This window comes from Anarhichas minor, unplaced genomic scaffold, assembly GCF_050575085.1.
Source record: "Anarhichas minor isolate MPS153535 unplaced genomic scaffold, ASM5057508v1 ptg000007l, whole genome shotgun sequence".
Classification (NCBI taxonomy): Eukaryota; Metazoa; Chordata; class Actinopteri; order Perciformes; family Anarhichadidae; genus Anarhichas; species Anarhichas minor.
Genome location: NW_027466453.1, coordinates 21,451,659 through 21,475,545, shown reverse-complemented (window position 1 = coordinate 21,475,545; position 23,887 = coordinate 21,451,659). Strand labels below are relative to the sequence as shown.

Below are 23,887 nucleotides of genomic sequence, written 5' to 3'. Positions count from 1 at the left end.
GCAGCTCTGCAGGACGGATACATGCTTTCAAGCCTTCCCCGTAAATATTTGCTGGTTCACGGTTCATGCATCTCCATAACAATGACACCTTTTGTGAAGTGACTGTCACAAAGAGGAAACACACGCAATGGAAACTTTCCTGCGAGCGGCTTGTTTGACCAGTCAAGCTGCCACTGTTTGTGTCCGCTCTGTGGCTTTCACTGCCCATACCTCCCACAGCTGCTGGATTACCTTTTATTTACTGTAACGTTGTCATGTGTTTGATTTAAAGATGCGTGAGGCTGTCAGTCATGTTAACTCTGTGTGACCCTAACACAATAAACACAACCCTGGCAGGCACCGGGACATTTGCATAAGGTGTGCCATTATCTGGAATCCATCTTGTGCGTCAGTCTATATTCTCAAAATGAAATAAGTAGAGACGGATACATCTTAGTGGACATACAGCATGTCATACTGGGTGTCACATTCACATTTCAGCTTTGTTTAACCGACACCAAAACCACTGAGGCAAACCAGTCGGACCAGTGTTTGTGTTGCTTTCACCGCCAGCCGGAAAGCAAACACGACTTGAGTTCACTCGGCCTGGCAGCAGCTACGACATGAATAACAGATGTTCAATGTGTTTGGCAAAGCATTTGTGTAAAAATAATAATAAATTAAGATGAAATATTGGAGGACAGTCAACAAGGGAACATTTCTCCTTGTTGCATGGACACAACAGCCTTTCTGAGAACGCTATAAACTATTGTGTAGATTCAATATACTTTCAGCAAGAAAATAAGTAAATGATAGAGTTATATTCCAGCAGAAGGCCGGATTAACCGGCAGGGGGCTGAAAAAGAGCTGCTAGCCCCTATTGACCCCCATCTCTGATAGGACTGGTAACTCGATACCTTTAAGGTATCGCCTGAAACAACCCAGTGCCGAGTATTATCCAAAGTTATCCAATCAAACGATACCTTCAATCGATCATTGTTATGCCTAGATCTATAAATAAATGGACTATTTGATTGGTTTCAGTTGCAGCAATCATCGCAAGCGTTTATCAATTTAATGCAACCTGTGGTAAATATATATATTAACTAACACATTTGAAATGAATAGTTGCCAATCCAGCTCTGCATGACAGTGAAGAAAGCTTTGAAATGTCATTTCGACCTCGATAGGAATTGAATAATTCAGAGTGAACCATCTAAACACACTGTTTGTTCTTTATCAGTAGGACTGAAGTCTTTCCAGGAAATGTATAGACCAGTAAGATAAAGTGTTACTGAAAATGAAAACTCTTTAGTGTCTAAATATATTGAAGGGTGTGCCTCAGTATTTCTAAAAACCCTGTGTACACACACACACACACACACGCACACACACACTAACTGTTGTTTCCTTATCCTGTTGTTCTTCATTCACAGATATAAATGTCGTCTGGTTTCCATAAATGCAAAAGGACTTGCAGGACTTTTTAACATGTGATTTGACATTCAAATAGATATTCAGGGTTTAAATGCATCATGACTCAGCAGCATTATATACTTTGTTTGTGCTGGTAAAAACCCTGTCAATGAACCTTCATTTAGTTTTGTCTGGGAATGATATAATAACATATAACAGTCGTTACAGAAGCAGCAGCATTGATATGTATCGAAGCAGACATGGCACATTTAAAGCATCTAATGTGAAGCTACCCATCAGGTGCACCAGCTGGAGGTTCAGAGCTCTGTTTTTTCTTCTTGTTCTGTCTCCACTTTCTTCTCCACAGAAAGGGAGTCCACAGAGTCCTCGTAGCCCTCGTTGTGGTACACTGTGGATCTGCCCCACGTCACCCGGCTGGCCTCGCGAGGTGCAGGTGCGCTCACCTGGCTGCCCTCCTTCTCATCCTCCTCCACGTACTTCACGCGGGCCTCCGGCTTCAGCTTCTGGCTCAGCCTCTCCGTGAGTTTCCTCGCCAGCCGCGCGACGCCGCCGCTCCTCTTCCTCATCCAGCCGTCGTCCTCAGACACCGGCACGTTGCCCACGTACCATATGACCCAGAAGGCCAGGCTGGTGAAGATCACCAGAGAGCCGGTGTAGATCAAAAAGTCGCCGTAAAAGCGGCCGCCGATGCGCACGTCTGCGAAGATGCCGATGAAGAGCAGGATCACGCCGAGAACGTCGAGTAGGACGGCGGCGATGAACGCAGACAGGCATCCCCCTATGCAGTTTATCCGACCCATGGTGGGGACATTACCGCTGCCTCGAGCTCGTATAACGGTGAGGATGGCGAGCCGAGTGCAGCGCGCTGCACCTGCAGAGAAACGCCCCACCTTAAAAGTGAGGGTAAACAAGGTGTTTCCCTCAGGCTGCTTCAGTGCGCACACACACACACACACACACACACACACACACACACACACACACACACACACACACACACACACACACACACACACACACACACACACACACGGACTGTTTCCTTAGCCGGTTGTTCCTGTTGTATATAAATGTCGTCTGGTTTGCCATGAATGCAAAAGGACTTGCAGGACTTTTTAACATGTGATTTGACATTCAAATTGATATTCAGGGTTTAAATGCATCATGACTCAGCCTTTCTCACCACGTTTTGTTTTTTGCTCTGGGCGGCTCACACTACCGACAGTGAGGAGTGAGCGGAGGGATGTTCCGTTCATTGCAATCTGCAACTTCGCCACTAGATGGCACTAAATCCTACGCACTGTCACTTTAATATATGGGCCATGAAATATTAGAACTTGACCTATTTCTTTCTAGTTTCTTTCTTCTGTCATCAACAAATGAGGCGAAAACTAATTTTCTATTCAAACTTGCGTCTTTATTACATTTTATTTATTTGCATGTCCACTATTATGGAAGGTTTGACTGAGTTAATGTCTTCAACAGGAAAATGGATTTGACCATTTAAAGGTGGTTTTAGCCAAAGTCTTGTCAGCTGATTTCTCTCTTGTATTCTACTGAATAGTTCTTGGCTGTAAACTCAATATTATTGTCATTATTGATTTATTTGTCATTTATTTAAAGGAGTTAGGGGTTTGCTTTTAGGTCCAACGTTACAATAAAGGCATTGGAGCCGTCTAAGAGAGAGGGCCCTGGAGTTTCCTGTTTTTGATGGCTTTAGTTAACTCAACCCAAACGTTGACTTATTTGTTACGTAACTTCCGTACCACTGCAAAGTCAATCCTGCTGTTATTTCAAACCAAATTTGTTACGTAACCTTCGCACTTAAGTAACGCACTGTCTGTAGTTATTTTAACCCAAACCATGAACTTGTCCTAAACCCGACCAAGTAGTCTTGTTGCCTAAATGTCTTGTTGCCTAACACCAGCTCGTGTTGCTGGACGTTAGTAGGAAAACACACACAAAATAAAAAAAATACTTTTCATAAGTTATCATGAGAACCATTGTATAGGGATACTTTGCATATTGTCATATTATCCCCTTATAAGTTAACGACATTTGCCTAATTAAACATCTAGTAACTAGTTCCACTCACAGTATCGGGCTCTTTAGCTGCTAAATGCTCCACTATGTTCAACAGCTAGTTGCTAACTGTTGTGTGTGTGTTGCTTGGTGCTGGGTAAGTAATGTAAATAGTTTCTTTGTGTGCTTTTTCACTGAAAACAGTGTCCGCAGCTCAAAATGTTGATGTTGAGAGCAGTGAGAGAGAAACAAAAGTGTAAAACAATGAGCTGAACGATACTGAAACTCTGTCTCTCTGTCACTGTACAGAATACGGTTGCTTGTAATTATCTACTTTGTTTTCTTGTGTAAAACATAATAAATCAACAATATGTCATTTAGCAATAATGTTTCATCAACTTTAACGTTCATGCCTATAAAGCTTATTTGAATTAGAGAAACTAGTCATGTGATCCATTACATATCGATTATAGCTTAGTTACTCGGGCAAAGACTATTTCATTGAATATGAATATTTCATGCTTATAATGGACGCTGGGTCAGAATGGGTTAAATAAAACTTCATATTTAAATCTCATGAAAATGTGCTTTCTGGTCACAGCAGTCAAATCTTTACCCGTTACATATATTTCAGGATGAATGCACGCAGACTAAGGACGCCGGTGGATGCAACGAGACTCAGTAAACCGGAAAGTGACAATTATAAGCTCTCACAACCTTTAATTATTCATGAATCGGCATATACTGTACCACACAGCATTAGGAAATCCCCCTTGTCCACTTTTACCTCATGAATATTCATGAGGACAGTTTTCTAGTATCCTTCTCGCTTAAGTTGTGCGTGAACAATTGCATTTTGTTCTCGCACGTTGTCGTCCTTGTGCTCTCACCTTCTCCTTTTGTTGCACAGCCATGGTTATTAATGCAAAACGTTTTCATGCACACTTGAGATAAGCGCTTAGCGTTGTCAATCCCAGAGAAATAAACATAAATGTCACCACGCGGAGTCCTTTAATTATGAGTTTCCACGGAGGCTCCCATGCTGGAAATAAAGGTGTATTTGGATCCAGCGTGCTCTTTAAGCTTCTCCCTTTGAACGGCGTCCAAACGTGAAGCTTTGTGACCGTCACAGGTTGAACACTGGAGGCTTGTAGTAGCTGAAGGGCTTCTTCATGATCGTTCGCTTCCTGTTCTCCTTGGTGATGGGGATCAGGACCACGCCCACCACAAACACCATCAGCCCGATGGACAGCAGGGCCGGTCCCATGATGTTGGTCACCTTCTTGCAGTGGCCAGCGAACCACAGGCCGCTGATGATGATGCCGCATGCCAGGAAGCTGCCCCCGGTGGACATGAGGTGGATGGCGAACCAGAACTCCTCACACTTGCTGGGGGAGGTCTCCGCGGTCCAGACGGACTCGCTGCGCGACAGGCTGAACACGGTGCTCTCTGTGCGGCTCGGGGGCGTCAGCTGGTCCCTGGACTGGGAGAGGGTGCACACTCCCAGGGGGATGTTCTCTGGGCTGCCTTGCATGGCCTCCTGGGGGATTCTGTAGAGTAAACGCGGAGCAAGAAACCACATCTGAGGTCTCTGATTTTAATACAGAAAGTTACGACTAATGCATGGTAAAGTAAAATCTTTTCTGTAAACAACATTACTTATTTTAAGAGTGATATACGTCATAAAAACTGCAGATAAATGTGATCAGAAAGAGTCTTTTGAGCACTTTAAATCACACATCGTAAGTGTGACGTATAAAAGACACGAACATGTAAAAAACTCCGCTTTGAATATATAACAAAAGCAGCGCCGAAAATTTGCGCCAGTTGCAACCCTTTTTCATTAAACGCTTCAAGCAGAGCAGCGTTTGTCAAACTGTTTTGCCTAAAGCTACCGTAAGATATTCTATTGAGTTTCCTTTTAGAGAAACTCTCTGAAGAGAATTTGAGTTCCCACAGTGCAAATGATTTTGTTGTGAAAGGTTTTGCACGCCGTCCTAAATCAGACGACACAGTTGCCGTATTGTTGCACACGATAGTTTAGAGGCAATGTGATTGGTTGATGCATTTATTCGCGGTTTAAAAAGATAATTCTGAAAAGAATATGGCGCTTTTTTGCTGCGTAATATTCAAATTCTGTGTAAAAATTACTCTTGACAAAAACGGCAGTTTTATATATATTGATTAAAAAAGCCTTTAATTGTTCAGATGTTGACTTTTCCCCCAAATCAGCTTTATGGAATAACACATACTATTCTACCTAATAAAGTCTCCAAGCTTCCAACATTTCTTGCCACTGGAAAAACAGTTGAAAAGCAGACGAATAGAAGTAACAACAAACACCCACCTTTAAATCTGGATCAAGTTTTCTTTGTCTGTATTTTTTGAAGAATCAACAATAATATTAAATCTCTTCACCATCAGAAATATCCAGAAATGAGAAGGAGACGCTGACAAACAAAAAAAAATGTCCGCCCTCCTGAGAAACCAGTAACAAATGCAGTGCTACAGATTCCCACCAAACAACCATCCACCCTTCCTACGCCCATCTCCACCTCCTCAAGAGAACGCCTGTAAACCACCAACATCCCCTTACCATCATCTACCATCACAGGCGCTCAGTCCATCATGTTGCATCCAGGGCGAAGAGCTTTTTCCGGTCCCCAGAGGATATCCACAGACCCCGAAAACCACTCAGGCCGACGCCCTCGTTGGTCTGCTGAAACGGTTTCACAAACTTCTACCAAACAGCTCAGGCGTTTCTTTTTCTGTTTTGTTTTTTGTTTAAGAAGCCTGAAAAGGACAATGAGGGGGAAATATCTGCCTCAATTGGCTGGTATACTCTTTCCACACAAAGAGGAGCAGGGCAGGGCAGCGACTCGAGGAAATGGCTCTCTGTTGTAGCCGGATTGATGTAGCAAGCAATCACCAGACACTTTCCAATACAGCCTGATATGTTGGCACAGTATTGATCCCAAAGTACCCTGAAGCAATTATCTGCAACTTGTAGTTTTGTTCCTCCGAATGTGAGATCAATGACGTCAGTGTAGCATAAACAACCCTGAGAAAACGCAGGAAGTCTTTGAGAATTTTGGTCAAATTATTGTTATTATTTTTGACCATCTTGTTGTTCACCATCTCAAATGTCCTGCTTCAGATTCACAGGCCGGGGAAACACAAGAGGGATGTTTCTGCAACTTGACACTCCTGCTTCCATTAGGCCTTATATTACATTTGTGTCTTTGTTGCTTTGCGTGCTCTTTAGGGAAGACAAGTGTCAGTGTGTCGCCATTGATCTGAACATGATCTCTCTCTCTCTCTCTCTCTCTTTAACACAATTACGCTCCACAGAGAGCTCTAAACCGGCTCTTCAGGATCTGCCACTTGTGCTTACTTAATAAACACTGACGCTCCTGCACGAACTCCTTAAATTACTGCTGTGATTGGTTTAAAATGCACCACTGTACCATCATGTGGTGCGACGCTGACACATGATGAATCCCGTCAATCCATGAAATGAGCCGCTCAATCCAGCAGAGGGCAGTACCAGCATGTGTGTTGAATTTAGATTGAAAGCGTCATTAACTTTTAGTGAAATATTTCTGGGCAGGATTAGTAAATGAATCGGTTAATTCAGAGGAGACGACACAGATGAAACATTCAACTCATAGATATCACCATGAAACTATGAGTTATTTATTATTATCTTATTGAATAAATGAGTGTCTGAATGCTGTGTGAACAAACCCCTCTGTGTTAACCTTCAGCACACAGAGAGGAATGAAAGTGTAAAGTTTGGTGAATGTAAGAGCTGCTGAAGTGGAGATTTCTGGATCAGAGTCTGAGAACAAACTCATTGAGAGAAAACGTAATTTAAAGAGACGTTTAGTTACATTACAGACATTTAGAGACTCTACAGGTGAACAGGGTCAAAAAAGATAGACATCAACATGAAACTTCCTCAGCTGATCACCCACACCAAGGCAACTATCTTGTTACATGACAAGTTTTATGAAATGTTATGTTTAAATATGCAAATGAGGCGTTATCTAATGGTAACATTTGGTGAATTGAGAAATCTACAGATGTAAAAAGACAAAGTAGTAAATTAAAACACCTCAATGTGCATTTTGGATGTCTGAGAGAAAAAGTGTTATGGAAGCAAAATAGCCCAAAATCTCAAACCAATGTTTTTCTCTGTAGTTTCCCGCCTTAATTCAGTATTTTTGTCGTTACCTTATAGCCTCAATTTCATTCTGACGTGACTTCTGGATCCAATTCCTTTTTATTTTGCAGCCACTTATGAGAAATTAATTAACCATTCCATGTGATGTGCCACAGTATCTTGCGATTATGATGTGGCTAATTCTCTTTAATGGTAATTTTGTCCAGGATGAGGACGTCCAACAGAGGCTCATACGTACTCGTTCCACATGCCTGTCTTCACAGGAGTTGTCACTCGTGGACATTGATCCAAGTGTCAAACTTGCTCAGGCTCTGCCTTGACGTGGGCGTAGGAGATTCTAGAACCAAAGAGTCTCAAAATGGTTAAGTTTAGTAAAAAATAACATGTTTAGTGTTAGAATAGGGGATGAAAACCACATCTGGATCTTTCTTGAATAACTTTTTCTGTGAATGTCCCAAGGACTTGTAAGTAGGCTCTACCCCTACTAATTCAAGCCCGATCGATCGGTACCATCCCCGAGGTTCTAGGACCTTGAGAAGGGCATTTCCGTGGCTTGTGGCCACACGTGGTAATTTTTAGTTAGTAGTAGTTTATAAAGCAGTGTGACTGAAATCATTAATTTAGTTAATCAACGATTATTTTAACTACTAAATGGTCAGGAATAATTTTTAATACATGAGGACACGAAGAAAACAATGTATTTTAAAGTAACTTTAAAAAAGTAAAAACGATGTACAATTAAAATATAGTGGTGTGTTTCTCAGATGTACGTTCCTATAGTCAAAGAGAACCCATCGTACCACTGGATCATTTGACTTGTTGGTGTTACTAAGTTAAAAGTTGAGCCAATATATTGGTAAACCCACATACAGGTATCTAATCCTATAGGATAATACAAACACAGAGGGGTTGCCAGGGATTAGAGCTAATAAGCCTCGTCTTGAGACAGCACGCCGAGTTCGTCGGGTTTAGGACTGGATTCAAATGAACTGTGGACTTTGAGGTGCAGCGCGCTCACCCTCCGGTTAAAGCCACCAGAACTAAGATGCTCTAACAACTCCAACCCTTGCGTTTTTTTTCCGAGGCTGCGGATTAAACAGAAATACCTTTTGGCCAAATGGAGCCTCACACAGAGCCTCGTTAACTCCTGAGCAAATATCAATGAAATCCGTGCAGCAGCTCATCTGCAGGAATCCACTCGTCTGCAGACGAAATCTCATATTAACGCATGGAGCCCTCTTCTGTACAGGTGACCTTGGGAAACTAATTAATCTGCTTTGCATATTTACAGCTTTTTGTTGAGTAATCCCAGGGGAGGAGGCGGGCAAACAACCGCAACATGAAGGTTCTTTCACCCATGGAAACACAGAGAGATGTGTGGAATTCATAGTTCTCTTCCAGGCATCAAACTCTAAAAAGGAAAACAGCGACACTTTTACTCTTGATATGATTGCTCCGTCATGCTTTTAGTTCGTCTTGAAGTTAGGATGTACTTTGTGGGTGTTTCCACTTTCCCATAACCTACTTTTCTTAGCAATTGACTGTTTTCACCCGATTTGCTGATCATTTAATAAAATGCATCGTCTCCTATTCAAAAGGGCAGGTACGACAAATATACAGTCAAACAATCATCAACAAAGTCGGACAGTTTTCAGCTGCCTTCAAAGAATGAGCAGGAAATCAAAGAAATAGTTATTTCCTGTTAGATCTGATCTGTTGATAAGTGTTGTATAAATAAGCTTAATTATTATCAACCACACAAAGTATGTTTTTAGATTAACCCTTCACTGCACAACATGAGACTAATAGCCACCAAATAGCGTTAAATATTACAATTACACATAAAGATAGGATTTTCTACAAAACGTGGTGTTTGTTGTCAAATCGAAGAGCCAATCAGCTCTTTGATCTGGAGACAGCCAGGCGTTTCCCATCATGCCCTGGGGTCATGCAGTCGGTGGAGAGCAACTCTGGCGCCTGGCTCTAAAAACCGTGGCCGCCTCGATCTCGTGAGGTCACCGTTGACCACGTGTGCATGACGTCAGAGCAAGTCGGGCACAAATCTAACCGGCATGCATGGTGGGGTGAGTGACGCAGGACTGGCTCATCTCAAACGACCCTATAGTGTCTTGCCGCTGTCTGTCTGGCAGGATATCAATTCATTTCAATGGAAAAAAAACAAAAAAACTCTGCAACAATATGCTGATTATAGCTCAGATTTTGCCACAGTGCTGAACGTCATCGAGCAATTCAGACGCCAACACATTTCTGATGTGACCTTCCAGGCTGCCAACGACATCAGTTGTAAGTTTCCGTCAGCCAGTTCTTTGTCCTGTAGCGGCCCAGACTTTAACCCTCTTGGACTTGTATCAACAGCAAAGTTAAAATAAGCTCCTAAGGCCCTGTTCACACATGTGTTTTGGTGATCTGATCATAAGTGGGCAGCTTTAAGTACAGGTGTGAACGCACACAAGACACATTGAGATCTGATCACTCAGGCCAGTGAATTATGTGCGTTTCATTTAACTGGTTTAGAGCGAATAAACTCTGCTACAGTGAAGGTTTGTCAGAATTTGTAGGCTATGCATGGCTGTTCTCCGCTCGTCAACAAAGTAGAAGTAGAAGAAGAGGTTCTGAACCGGAAACATAACAAGTCGGCTTGGCCATCTCGTCATCTACGAGAGAAAAACGCTTTAGGAATTTGTTTAAATTGTTCTTTGATGTCAGCTGGTATCGGCCATGTTTCATGTTCTTTGGAGAGGACGACATTATAAATATATAAATCTGGGAAAACGCAGACAGCAGATCAGATCAGCCGGTATTTGATGCGTTGGCAGTGAGAACGGGTTGACCAGGTGAAAACCACAGTTTCAGACCTCAGAGCTTTAGTGAGTCAGAGCTACTGAGCCTCACTCCCTGCTGATGTTGACTGTTTGCTGGTGCACACAGAGGAGATTTGGCCTTTCAGAATAATCCCAAGATCCGCTTGTTTTTCTGATTAATTCTAATTGCGTAGCAGAATATTGCTTTTCACCAAAGCCCCTCAGCATTTGTAATAATTTAAAGTGACTTTAAAAAGGGACACTTTGTTAACATTAAGTTATGGTAAATTGTGTTTGTGTTTCTTGTCTCTCAGCTGTGCAACAATCACAACAAACAATAACGGACATAAAGGGCATCCTTGTCTCATACAGCAGTATGCTGGAGCACAAAGGATTACTAGTTATTACTATTGCAGACAGCAGCCATTGGGACCTATTAAAGTACAGTCAGCCATAGACTGTGTATAAGAGGTGGACGTATCGTGACATCACCCATTGGTTTGTGGACTGCCGTTATGAAGCCTCGAGTTCAGCATTTTGGCCGTCACCATCTTGGTTTTTGATCGTCACCATCTTGGTTTTTGACGATCGCCATTTAGTTTTTTTGCAATCAAAGTGCCACAAGCGGGTGGATCTAACTACAACCAAACGCTGATTAAGACATTATCAGGCTACTAAATCGTTAGAATGAACTTTTTATCAACTGAAAACACTGTGAAAGGGTTAACATTGTAAGACAAAAAGACGGACAACTCCCAGATTGAAAACGCTGTGGTACAGACCTGTCAATCATTGTGTAGCCCCGCCCTAAAGCATCCCCTGCTTTATGGTCTGTTTGACTCTAAATGGACCATAATGTACTAAATGAACATCATGCTGTATTGAAGAAGACTTGAAACTAGAGATTGAGACCATAAACTCATGTTTACAATGTTTACTGAGGTAATAAATCAAGAGAGAAGTAGAGTCATTTTCTCATAGACTTCTATACAACCAGAGGAGTCGCCCCCTGCTGGACACTAGAGAGAATGCAGCTTTAACACATGAAGCATCGGCTTCACTTTTCAGAACCAGAGGTTGAACGTTAGAAGACAAAATTACGTAATTTTCCTTGTTGCTGAAACGTATAAATATTAGCACCCTGTCCGTTAATTCTATAGTATTAAATAGTGTGACAGAGGAAGCTTTTACATTTAAGACTCAAGGCATCTCCTACTGCTTATACATTTAAGTAAACATTGCCCAATGTAACTACAAAGTACGGAGGCAGAGTAACAACACTGTGCACACTACACATCTTTGTAAAGAATAGTGTTGTGTGATAATGAGCCCATCATGACGCAATAGAAATGTTGGTTTTAACGTATATAGGTCATTGATTTGACCGAGAGAGGGAATGTTTTTCTCCACATGAATCAAATATGTGTTCAAGCTGTTAAATATTTTTTTTTCAGGGAGCAAAACTGACGGTTCATGCATTTCCCTGCTTTGAAGATCATATATTAGCATACATGGCCACACTGGACTGAAAATAGAGCATATAAAACATGCTACATTAGGGTAAATGCTGATGATGGTCAATGCTTTCGTGACGTCAACGGCCTGCTCTGCTCCGGCGTGTCAGACGGAGAAAGGCAGTGCTAATAGATGCTGCTGCTGAGGAAAAGATGTGGGTTGTACAAACAGGTCAATAGCTCAGCCACGTCTCACTTCTGACAGATTTGCTTCCCCCGGTCTGATAATTGGGCAAATAACAAAGTGTGCCACACTCCTGTTGATCTGATGGATCGTCTGGGCTCACTGCTGTATTTTTGTCAAGGTGGGGACGATCGACTGAAACTGACCAGGGGACACACGGGTAGGGTTTTCGACAAATGCTGCCCCGACTATATTGGATGGGGAACGTATTTCCCTCCACCATTCTTCTCTCATACAGTCTGGTCACTTGCTAAATGTGATGCTTAACTGTTCAGCTGCGTTTTCACATATTGTCACTAAAACAATACCTCATATGTGCAATAAACCAGATAAATACACACATTTATTATCTCAAAAACACACATTTTGGCACATTTAGTCACAGAGAAACCACATAGCTTCTTTTTCTCCAAAATTAAAAGGATTTATATTTTTCTGCTCATATTTGCGACCATTCTGACCGTGGGTCAAGCTAACTCTGCACTCGACGCCTCCTCCGCCAAAACATCGGGGAATCTCTGCCATCTCGAGGCCTTACAACATGATTCTTTAGAGTAATGTGAAACACATAAATCTTGCATTCACCTGTGGCCTCTAAGGTGCAACAATGCAGTGCAGCTTTTAAACAAAGTGCTTTAACATTTTCCTCCATATCTGAGCCACTGGACTGTTTTGTTTTTTAATACGGCAGCGAGACATGAATGCTAATGCAAACCACAAAGAGGAAGCTTCAAAGAACATATTTGTATTGAGCCAAAAGAAGAGATTTGAGAAAATCACAGTCATTTTCAAATAGCCTCTTTAAAAGTAGAATGTGGAGCAGGTGTCACTGCCAGTCTGCATGGACGCCGTGCTTTCAGGTGAGAGATCAGCCAGAATTAACAGGCCTGTCATGACAGAGCCTCAGAGGCTCAGTGGGTGAACCACCCTGGCCAGAAGAATACACTCAAAGGGCGATTTTCACACTTGAAATGAATAAATTGATGTTTTTTCTGAAACGTTATCTAATAATGAGTCTGTGACGAGTCACGTTTTTTGGCCCATTTTAAATGAGAAAAAAGGCACGCAAGAGAGCAAGAGAGGGCCAGCAGCCCTCTGATAGAAACGCAGCAGAGAGGAAAACCTTGATACAAGGAACGTTGAGTGGGATCCAAAAACCTTTTAGCATTTTCATTTTTGATGTCGGCCAGATTGATGTCTACATAAAGATTTATGTAAATTGTAATTGTATTTAGAAAGGCTGGTGCTGCTCACCTGGTATAACATTTTAATATGTTCTAGACGAGTGGCGAGTTTATCATTATCATGCAGATTCAGAGTGTCCACGTTTATGACAGTATCAGATCAGGATCACGTCACTTCCTGGAGTCTTGTTATCATCGTGGTTTCGGGCAATTTAACTTCAAGAAGTTACTCCCACAGCCAAGAAATATATAATCCATGTAAAACCACAACATGACATTTTACGTTTCATGTTTTGTACAGATTAAAGATGTATGTTTTAATTAGTAAAGGTTTTAGGAGGTGGATTTTGTTATGTTTTTTTTAGTGCTGGGCAAGTTAACGCGTTAATTTCGCGTTAACGCATTCATTAATTAATGCCGACAATTATTTTATCGCGCGTTAACGCATTTCTTTTAATTTATTATAATTTTTTATTTTTTTTTAAATTGAAAGACAAGAGACAATACATAACATACATAACAACAAGATGATGACAAGAACAGTGGGATAAAAGCCAGCAAACATCCTATAGTCAGTCATTTTAGTGCACCTATATGCTGAAATTCACGGTAAACACATTTAAATGGCACAGATCGGGAGCAAGCGAAGGACTTTGAAAGTTAGCAGAAAGATTAACGTGAGACAACATCCGGTTTCTTCAGAATAAGATGCCAACAAAGTATGAATTATATTCACATTAAGTATAAAACATGCTACCTGCATCTCATGAAGCAAATGTTATTGCCCTTTTGTTCATATAGCAGTACTTTTAAAATAAAAGTGCACAATACACTACTTTTGAATTCATTATTGAACTTTGCCATAACAATGAGATTAATCGCGATTAATCGCAAAAAATCCATGCGATTAATCGCGATTAAATATTTTAATCGTTGCCCAGCACTAGTTTTTATTGAAGGCATGTGTAGTTCAGGATTTTTAGCGGGAACCAAATACCTTTTTGTATTTTTATTTTTGATGTTGGTCAGTTTAATTTCTACACATTATAACTGAAGCCAACAGATCAAAAAACTGTCTAAGAATAATAGCTTCCATCTCTATTCAGACTTTCATATTGAACTCCATACAACTTTCATCACAGAGCATCAGAGGTGTTTTATGTTTGGAGGACCGGCACGTACCGCATACTTAAAGTGCTAGTCAGAAATATACAAAATACTGTGTGGAGTACGGTGCACTTAAGGTGAATAAGGGCTGCGTGAAAGGGTTTCTCCGGTCCTCCTGTTAATATATACAGCCTGAACAATGTCTAAGAGAGTACAAGTGTGGTATAAATTGAGTTGGTGCTCTGTATGAAGGCTTAAAACAGCCATACTGGAATATATGTACAATAATCTCACTTGAAATTCCAAGTCTCAGAATTATCCGCATTAAGGCAACACTTTAAAATGTGCAATCATGTACACTAAGTGACATAAATGTACCTAGAAGTATATAAGATCTCATGGCCGGCTGCTTTAAAGTTGTGGTTCATTCTCAGGTGTTGATGTCGGCCGCAGCAAGTGGGGAAAAAAGCTGTAAAGTACCTCACTGTACTCCACCTGCTCAGCAGCAAACAGCAGACAGAAAATGTTAGAGACCAACTGGTGAACATAGTGGAAGCTAAAGAAAGAGATATTTCCCTCAGGAGGTGGTGGAGACCAAAAACAGAGCTATAAAGAGGGAGAATATTGGGCTTACATTCATCAGGGGACAAACACAAAGACTCTTAATGAATGATGATGTTGCTCCGTAACTATCACATGTTTGTCAATTAAAAAGTGATTATATTATAGTGTTGTGTTTAAACTGTTTCTGCTCTCCAAAAACATCAGTTATTGATAGTTTAACTGAGCCTGTTTATTTCATTCTTGCTCTTATTTTATTTCTAACTATAGCTAAACTTGACATTGGGGTAGAGGGCTATTATTTCTCTGTTATGGAATATCTGAGAAAGCATGTTTCACAGCAGCAAATGTTATTAATGTTAATTGTTACTTGGAATATGAAAGTCATTACACACCGAGAGCATGACCAATTGACGACACGAAAATGCGAAATACTCGCCTGTGAATATTATTTGTTTTGGGCTTTCATTGTAAGTGGAGCGGATCTGGTCTATGCAGCTATTTTTAAAGTTGAAAGGAGTAATTCAAGTTTGCAATCTTGGTCTGGACTTCATGGTGATTGATTTATAAATATAGATGCGACCGATTTCGATCAACTTGATTGGTTGATGCCTTTATTCACGGCGCGAAAGCTCAGAAATATCGACCTCTTTGTGGAAAAAACTGATGTTGCTTTCTCGCCGTGTGATATTCGTGTTATATGCAAGTACTCAAAAAGAACAGTCAGACGTTATGTAAAGGCCTTAGGTAGAGCTGTAGCTTGATGGCTGACCAAGAGAAAGTAGACAGGGCAGATGAAGGAACAAGCTCCGCCCACATCAAGTCAAACGTCCCGAGAGAAAATCCAAGGACAGTGATGTCACAGGCCTGGACGTTAATCGATTGACACGTGACCTCTGGGAACTAAAAGGGATCTTCCAGTATGTATAGAAGACTCTGGATGTTTGTCAGAAATAAAAGGAAATGTCAGCCGACAAGTAAACCTGTGCTGCGAATATCAAATTTTCAAGATGTCCCCGAGGATCGTTATTGATGTGAAAGCTCGCTTTCCGTCAATGAGGAGGGATGATGTTATTTAAAACCTTTTAGCAGGCGAAGGCCAATCGCCCAACACAGAAGATTTAGTGACTAAACACAAAGAAAGTGAGAGAAAAAGCTCTCAAACAAAAAGTCTGATAAACACCGTCTGTTGCCTAAAAAAAAGTTGTCTGCGCGATCCTCTTGGAAGCAATAAAACTCTTAATAGTGTCAGCCCCCGAAACGGAGTCGAGAGCCTTCGGTCGGGGTTACAAACCCGAGTGAAGCAATATAACAGCGAGTTATGACTCTGCTTCACAAGAGAGACTCTCACATCTAATTGCAGATATCAAGAGGGCCCCGGCTTCCTGAACCATGGGAAATAAGAGCAATCTAGCCGGGGTCAAAGGGATGAAGGCGGTGCAGCTATCCCTGCCTGCGTTCATGACGGAGACATCCCGTAATGCGGATGTTTCCATGGTGAGCAAAGCTGCAGTGTATTTGGTCCAGTCGGTCTTTGCTGAGGCACAGAGTTCACAGGTCAGGGCATTGACATGTCTCGCCTTTTGATGGAGAAACCCTCCGGTCGATGTCGCTTCACTGTCGTAGCTGGAGTTCATTTTGGAAATGCCAATTCCCCCTCCAGAGCAGCGGTGACCAATCGATTTATATTGATCCACATGCCCATCTGCCGAAAGAAGAGGATCCCGCAGTCATATGGATGAGTATTTTACCTTCTTCCGTATTTCCGTGCGGACGCAAAGGAAGACTCGCCAGGAGTAACGTTCAATGGCGCTTTGACGGCCCGAGGCTGTGCAGACGTTCGGGGCCTAATCAAGATAAATGGGAGCCTTTTGTTGCATGCTGTACAAGTCAATACGGTGGTCCCACTGAGCAATACCTGCAGCTCCCTGTGGAGCGCAGAGGCCTGGCAGACTTTAGATTACTCCGAGGAAACAGTTCGGGACTCTCGCTGCAGATGGCAATTAGCAAGTTTCCCTCTCGACTGTTCCCTTATTCTGCAGCTTCAGCTTAAAGCTCCTCAAAATTCAGAAGAGAGTTTAGGAGGTGATTCAACAACATATACTCCAATTTATATGTAACAATTGTTCGTATCCAGGATTTATGATTGTGTATTCTTAACATGTTTCCCTCAGCATCATCTGTGGCCCGTGTTAAAGTCTTGATGAGATAACGCGCCAACAACATCCGATAACAGGCTGGCTAGTACTTGTCTTTGTTGCTTGGGTTGGTTAATTTAAGGCATGAAGAATGAGCGGTTAGAATAAGTAAGTTCGGTATCAGGGTTAGCCAATCAGAGGCAGAGTAGGGTGGGTCATGCTTAGGATATAAAAACATTGCAACCGGGAAGGTCTAGTGATGTCATTCCGCATAATAAATTAGCCATATTTGCTTCTGTTCGTTGTAATCTCGCAGCACTGGGCCTTTAGTACAATGAGCTTTTCTTTTCAGGATAACAGGCTGTTGGACAAATGGGGACTTCTTTTTGACTATTGACGTTTCAAAATAATGGGTTGTCGGGAACCACAGACTGCAGATAATAAGTGGACGTAGTCATCGGGACGTCACCCATTGGTTTGTGGACTGTCGTTTTAAAGTCTCGGATTCGGCTATGTAGTCGTCGTCGCCATTTTGTTTTTTTCGCAGCCACTGAACGGAGGTTACCATCTTTTGACTGCAGAGGAGTGACGTAGAGACGGCAGATACGTCTCTGGTAGACACCTGTCAATCATAGTAGCCCTGCCCTAAATCATCCCCTGCTTTATGGTCTGTTTGACTCTAAATGGACCATAAGTTACTAAATGAACATCATGCTGTATTGAAGAAGACTAGAAACTAGAGATTGAGACCATAAACTCATGTTTACAATGTTTACTGAGGTAATAAATCAAGAGAGAAGTAGAGTCTTTTTCTCATAGACTTCTATACAACCAGAGTAGTCGCCCCCTGATGGTCATTAGAGAGAATGCAGCTTTAACACATGAAGCATCGACTTCACTCGGCAGAATGGGAGGAACAATGGCGTGGTCTAAAGGGCATGAAACGACATGCCGAAAGTGAAAGGCGTTGTGATAGCACGAGAAATGACTTAAGATATCAGCATGTCATTTTACTTCATCTGGTGAAACCAAGCTCCAAATCAATATGAAATACACTTATTGTGACGTTACTGTCTTCTGTTATTAAGGGTTTGTTTACAGCGTTTATATTTGAAAGGACGAGTGAAATAAAAGGTTGCACATTCCTTTATAAGCCGGATGCCAAATACTATATGTCTGTGATTTACATGGTAAAAACAATTATTGATTCCAGCAGATAAAAGCTGTAACCTTTTAACACAATTCACATGAAAGCCTGGTGTAGTTTTTAAAAGCATCTTAGCACCCAAGATGGACAGAGGACCAGGATCTTAAGGACTCGTGTTTTACAAAATATCACTGTGAAAAGATAACGTTGCTGTTTGGGTTCATCTCACATATCAGGGATCACATTTGTTGGTGTGAACACAGAGAACCAGCACTCACAAACACTCAGCGTGACGAGCTGACCCGGCCTCTTGGTGCCTTCATGAGGTCATCCCATTAATTTCCCCCTCAGCGTGGAGACGGCACATTGTTAGATGAAGTAAGACCTCCTGTTCAACTCGCTCCATTTCTGTGTCAGTCCGAGGAAAACACGCATTGATTTTATGCTCTTTTGCTGATTGTGTTGTGTATTTTTTGCATCGCTTGTTATGCAGGGTAGCGTTTAGCCAAAGCAAAGAGAAATTCAGTCACTTTGAGTCCGGCATCGCGCATGATCGTAATCACAAATACTCTTAGTTTGGGCAGCCCTTTCCTCTCCAGAGAGGTTGTAAAAAAATTACAATACCCATCATGAACTCCTGAAGGGATGCATTTATGAGATGAATGTGAGCAGAGCATTGCTTTAAATGTAACTAGAGGAAAGAAAATACTTTATGGATGTAACGCTATGAAGGCTTCTGAATGTCGGCCTTAGAAATAACAGTTTGATGAAAAAAACTCTCAACTGAAGTGTCACTTAAAGTCCAATATTTTATCCAGACTTATTAGAGGAAAATAAATAATACTTTAGGAACCTTTTTTTTCAAGCGTTTCTAATTTCTTTATTAATAATAATAACTTTACAAAGCAAAGCAACATAACAACTGATAGACCAACAGTGAGGTCCAACAAAGGCAAGACAAACTAAGGTAACATTTCAACACTGATAAAATATTACAAGAGATGAAACAATAAGAAAAAAAAGTTAACTAAATAAATATATATAAACTATACAGGTGTTAAAGTCTTGGGGTCAGAATAGTTTGGTCAAATGCCTTCTTAGTTAAAATAAACTTTTCCTTTAACATTTGTGTCCTGGTGCTTAAATGTTTTAACAAGAAAGCCTCAGTTGACTTTTGTCCATTTCTAAACCAACCAGAGCATGAGGTCGGGGAGGTCGGGGGCCTTTTAATGTTGGACGCTGACATCGCTGAGACTATTTTATCAATGAGCCGCTCCAGCTGATGATGCAATTTATTGATGAAATTCCTCTGTGATGATGGAAGTCTCATTTCCTCCGTGCTGTTTGAGCTTTAAAAGATTTCATTCAGGTTTAAAGATTTTGTTCAGCACTTCTCCCGACGAACAAGCGGAGGAACACTAACTCCTCAGATTACGTCAAAACAATTGATTTCTTTCTCTCCTTCATCTTCATCTCTCTATCGAGACAAACATTGATTTCTCTTTGGGGGTTTTTTTTTTCCACTCGCTTCATTTCTAAAGAGGAACAGGCTTGTAATTACAGCAACTTCTCCGTGTCTGAAGATTCAAAACAAACCGGTTGAAAATGTTTTTCATGCAAAGTTACTCAAACTGTATATCTGATTGTATTTGTCACCTCCTTTCTGCACGTTCGCGCTTGTATTTTGTAATTGACTCAAACATTGTCAGTATCAACACGTTCTTGGCAGCTTCACTTTCTTACACTCACAGTTCATTATAAAGTGGTGTTTGCTGAAAGACTAGCGTTTTGAATTATTCATGAGCCTATACTCTTTTTCTCCCCAATCTGTTTGTTATTTTTGTTTGCTCCAAACTGTCATGCCGCATTTTAATTATTCCGCTGCCTTCACAGACTTCTAGAGGAAACACAAAGAGGTTTGACCTTAACGGGGCAATCTTTTTGCCATTTCAGATCAAAACATTTATAAGTTTCTTTATTTTTGCTTTAGCAGATTACTCGCAGTGGTTGGCAGGACGGTTGAAAGGCCAGATAAAGTCAATGAAAGTAAAAACAAAACGCCTCCTTTTCTCACTGTTTCTTTCTCTCACCAGAGAGTTCAAACCATTTAAGGCCAACAGTTTTTTTTCTTTATCAGGCTTAGTGAGAGCTGGTCCATAAATCCACATTTAAGAATTTCTCGATTTGATTCCTGCGCTCTCGTACGCTCAAAATCAATACATGTGACTGTGAATGAAAAGCCAGAAGCCAGAGACTCAAACTTGAGATAGGATCAGGTACAGAGCGCCTGGAGCCGGCCCGCACTCAGTGAATTAGGGAAGATAGTGGAGGTGAGTGGTGGAGCTTTCAGGGTTATTTTCTGCAGATATAAGAGAAAAGCTGACAACGCAACAAACGGATGAAGCAGAAGAAGTAAAACATGAAAAACACAACAAAGAGTTTTTATGGACTTGTTCAGCTATACTCGTACTAGTTTCCATTCCTTACATACATAATGTCTTTTCAAAATAAACTTCTGTCTTCACAGAAAGTGAGGTTTACGCAAGATGACCACTTAGTTAGGTTCAGGAAAAGAGTGTGGTTGGTGTTGACTTGACGGACTACCGACTCACGTGACAAAATATGTCACTGTTGTCGTTTGGTGTCACACAGAACACGAACAGCGGCCTCCTGGGTGAAAGTCCTGTGTTTGTTTGACCCATCCACCACACCTCTCAGGTGCCCTTACATGGACTTTCCTGCTCTTTATACTATGCCAGTTGCTCTGAGTGTCTAATAATGACGCAGACGGGTTTATAATGGAGTTGGTTGAAAGCCTGGTGCTGTCGGTATCGGACAACTTGGTGTGTGAAATCATAGACTGTGTATAAGAAGTGGACGTTGTCATCGTGATGTCTCCCATTGGTTTGTGGACTGCCTTTATGAAGCCGCGCCATCTTGGATTACGGCCGTCGCCATCTTGGCTTTTTGCAACCAGTAAACAGGAAGTGACCATCTTTGGACTGTGGAGGAGTGACGTAGAGACGCCGTATATGGCACTGGTAGAGACCTGTCAATCACAAGGTAGCCCCGCCCTAAAGGAACCCTGACTTCTTGGTAACATATTTTATTGACCGTTTTATACCGTCATTGACTCCTGACTCCTCTTCACCAGTCGGTAGAGGCTGCGAGTGATCAACAACGACTTTATTTTGGACTCTTGTTTCCCTACGGATTATGAATTGTTCCTCTCTTGATTTGCACACCTTCGGAAAGACAATAATGTAATGTCTAACTATCGCCCATCTAGCATGTGTCTTCTTGTCGGTAGCACGAGAGCTAGTTAGCTGTTAGCAGCTGATGGGAGTCCTACGTTGTGTTTGGCTAACAGAGCTAACAGCTAACGGAACTAAATGCACAGCAGGACAGACACTTTCTCTTCAGAGGAAGTGTTGAATAGTCAACATGAAGCGGGACAGCGAGCTGCACGGAGCCCCTGCAGACAGCTGCATAGATCAAAATGAAATCCGTTGCATGATGCGTGCATGAGGAAAACGTGTCTGACACGGTCTTGCATTGTTTGTATTGATTCAATAAAACATTACGTTAAAACTGTAAAAGCAACAAAAACTACAACCTCAAACGTGACCACAGAGTTGAATCAACAAATCTCTGACAGTCTCAACATATGATGAAGAATTGAAGAGTATACAGGTGTTATTGTCTGTTATTGTGTTCACTACTTTGTAGCCCAGTTATCAAACAAAATTAAACCTCAGATTACTGCCTATAGGCCTCGGGAACCTCTGAATAAGCACACTGAACTGTATAACTTGTGAATGTGAAACAGCCTTTAAAAGCTTTATGTGCTCTGTCGTCGGATTAAAAAAATATATCTTTACACCCCTAAAATGGAGCTCTTATCTCCATCTTGCTTCTTTTCAGCCGAAAGCATCGTGCATCACCGGAGCACATCAATAAACACACAGCAGTTACCTGATAACAAACGAAGACTCACACTTTTCTCTCGGCTTTAGGTAGCTTGTGCAGCACTGGGTGAAATTAGCACTCTCTGATTTGCCAAATCACAGGAGGGACGACACGTTAATTAGGTTAGCAGTTAGCCTGGTTTCCCACATCCCAGGAATCGAATGTGACACTTTTCATTTTGCATTTCATGAAGTCATTGATTGAACACAGCTTTTATGGCGTGTGACCCCGTTTTTTAGGTCGCAAAATCCTGATGACCCCAATTGCAGAGATTTGAATGGGCTCCCAGTGGCACTACAGGAGGGTTGAGACAGGCTCAACTTTACTTATGTATCCTCAGTTGTTGTATGAAAACAGTTCCAACAACGTGGACCACAATAAAAAGAAGATGGCAAAGAAACTATTCTGTACGCTGAAAACGAATGAATTACTTCGGCTGAGTACGGCTGCAAAGTCAGAACACGACTGTCTGGTTTTGCACTTCATTAGGATCCAGGCGCATTGAAGACAGTGACTTAGTTTAAATATACAAAATATTCCACTATTATTCCGAAAATGACAATATTCTGAATTTGATACGGCTCATATAAAAAATGTATTTGGTTTGGATATTCTTAATTAGGCCGTATTCCGAATGTAGCATCTTTTCCGATTGAGACGTGTAGTATGCCGATATTATTCAGGTTTTAAGAGCATTCTTTGGACATCCGTACAGCTCATTCAGACGTCTCAATGGGAGCTTTACGGCAGTTTGCGACACAGGCCTCTTTCCCGTTTACGGCCTTTCCTGTTGGGTTGTGTGCATCGAACACTAACCAACAATGCAACTAATTTCAAAGCTGGGGAAGAGATGCATGCCCAAAAGAAAATCAGGAGTAACACACCTACTTTTAACCGGTATGAAGGACTTGGATATCAACAAATATCACAACCCCGACCCTTTCAAGGAGTTGCTTGAAGGAATGAAGGAGGGAGGCTGTGATCACACTGTCCAAGTCCACCATCGTTGAAAAAAACAAAACAAAAACATATTTAATGCAAAGAAGCATAATGGCACAAGCAGCTCCATATTTTGATGTGATACACGACACGTTAGGGCATCGACCCGTCAAACACAGAAGAGAATGGCGTCGACGTGGCGTTCACTGGCCCCAGTTATGAGGATGCTGCAGGGGGTCGTTTTACAGTAACCGGAATATGCACAGCTGCATGTAAACGAGAATATTAGTGGACTAATCATTTTCATTAGCCATGTAAACAGCTCAGTAGGAATATTGTCTTTTTCAGAATATGTGCAAAAACTGGAATATTTGATGCGTGTAAAAGTTAGTGTTATTCCACTTTCAGACTCCACGTTCAAAATGTCATCCTCCCTCCGCAGCCTCCACACTAAAGTAGGCTGCAACCCATCACACCGCTCAAACACAAGGTGCAGCTTTTCCTTTAGGCTTAAGGAAATGAAACGGTGCTCTGTAGGTTTCTCTCCTGGAGAAATCAAGGTCACACAGTGTCTTTTTAAATCTAGGACAGCTCTCCTCATGAGACAAGCTGTTCATCCATCTCACATTAGGGTGGCAGAGCGATGGTGGAAGCGAACAAAACGACGCCACAATCGCAAAAGAGTCGTGCAGGTTTAT

General features: G+C 41.6%; 2 protein-coding genes across 2 annotated transcripts; both read right to left on the bottom strand.

Annotated features, from left to right (window-relative positions):
* Positions 1-1,712: 1,712 nt before the first annotated feature.
* tmem238l (transmembrane protein 238 like) lies at positions 1,713-4,352 on the bottom strand. The gene is made up of 2 exons (XM_076086730.1): positions 4,307-4,352; positions 1,713-2,287 (listed from the first exon to the last, which is right to left on the bottom strand). Exons 1-2 carry the CDS (start codon positions 4,350-4,352, stop codon positions 1,713-1,715), a joined length of 621 nt encoding a protein of 206 aa, XP_075942845.1.
* A 212-nt stretch (positions 4,353-4,564) lies between these two features.
* pirt (phosphoinositide interacting regulator of transient receptor potential channels) lies at positions 4,565-4,972 on the bottom strand. The gene has a single exon (XM_076086622.1). The coding sequence runs from the start codon at positions 4,970-4,972 to the stop codon at positions 4,565-4,567; it is 408 nt and encodes a 135-aa protein (XP_075942737.1).
* Between the last annotated feature and the right edge of the window lie 18,915 nt (positions 4,973-23,887).

Excerpts from the sequence above, each read along its gene's own strand:
- tmem238l (XM_076086730.1), bottom strand. The coding sequence starts at position 4,352 with ATGGCTGTGCAACAAAAGGAGAAGGTGAGAGCACAAGGACGACAAC. Across the intron at positions 2,288-4,306 it reads GAGAGCACAAGGACGACAAC|GTGCAGCGCGCTGCACTCGG; the intron begins GTGCGAGAACAA and ends GTTTCTCTGCAG.
- pirt (XM_076086622.1), bottom strand. The coding sequence starts at position 4,972 with ATGCAAGGCAGCCCAGAGAACATCCCCCTGGGAGTGTGCACCCTCTCC.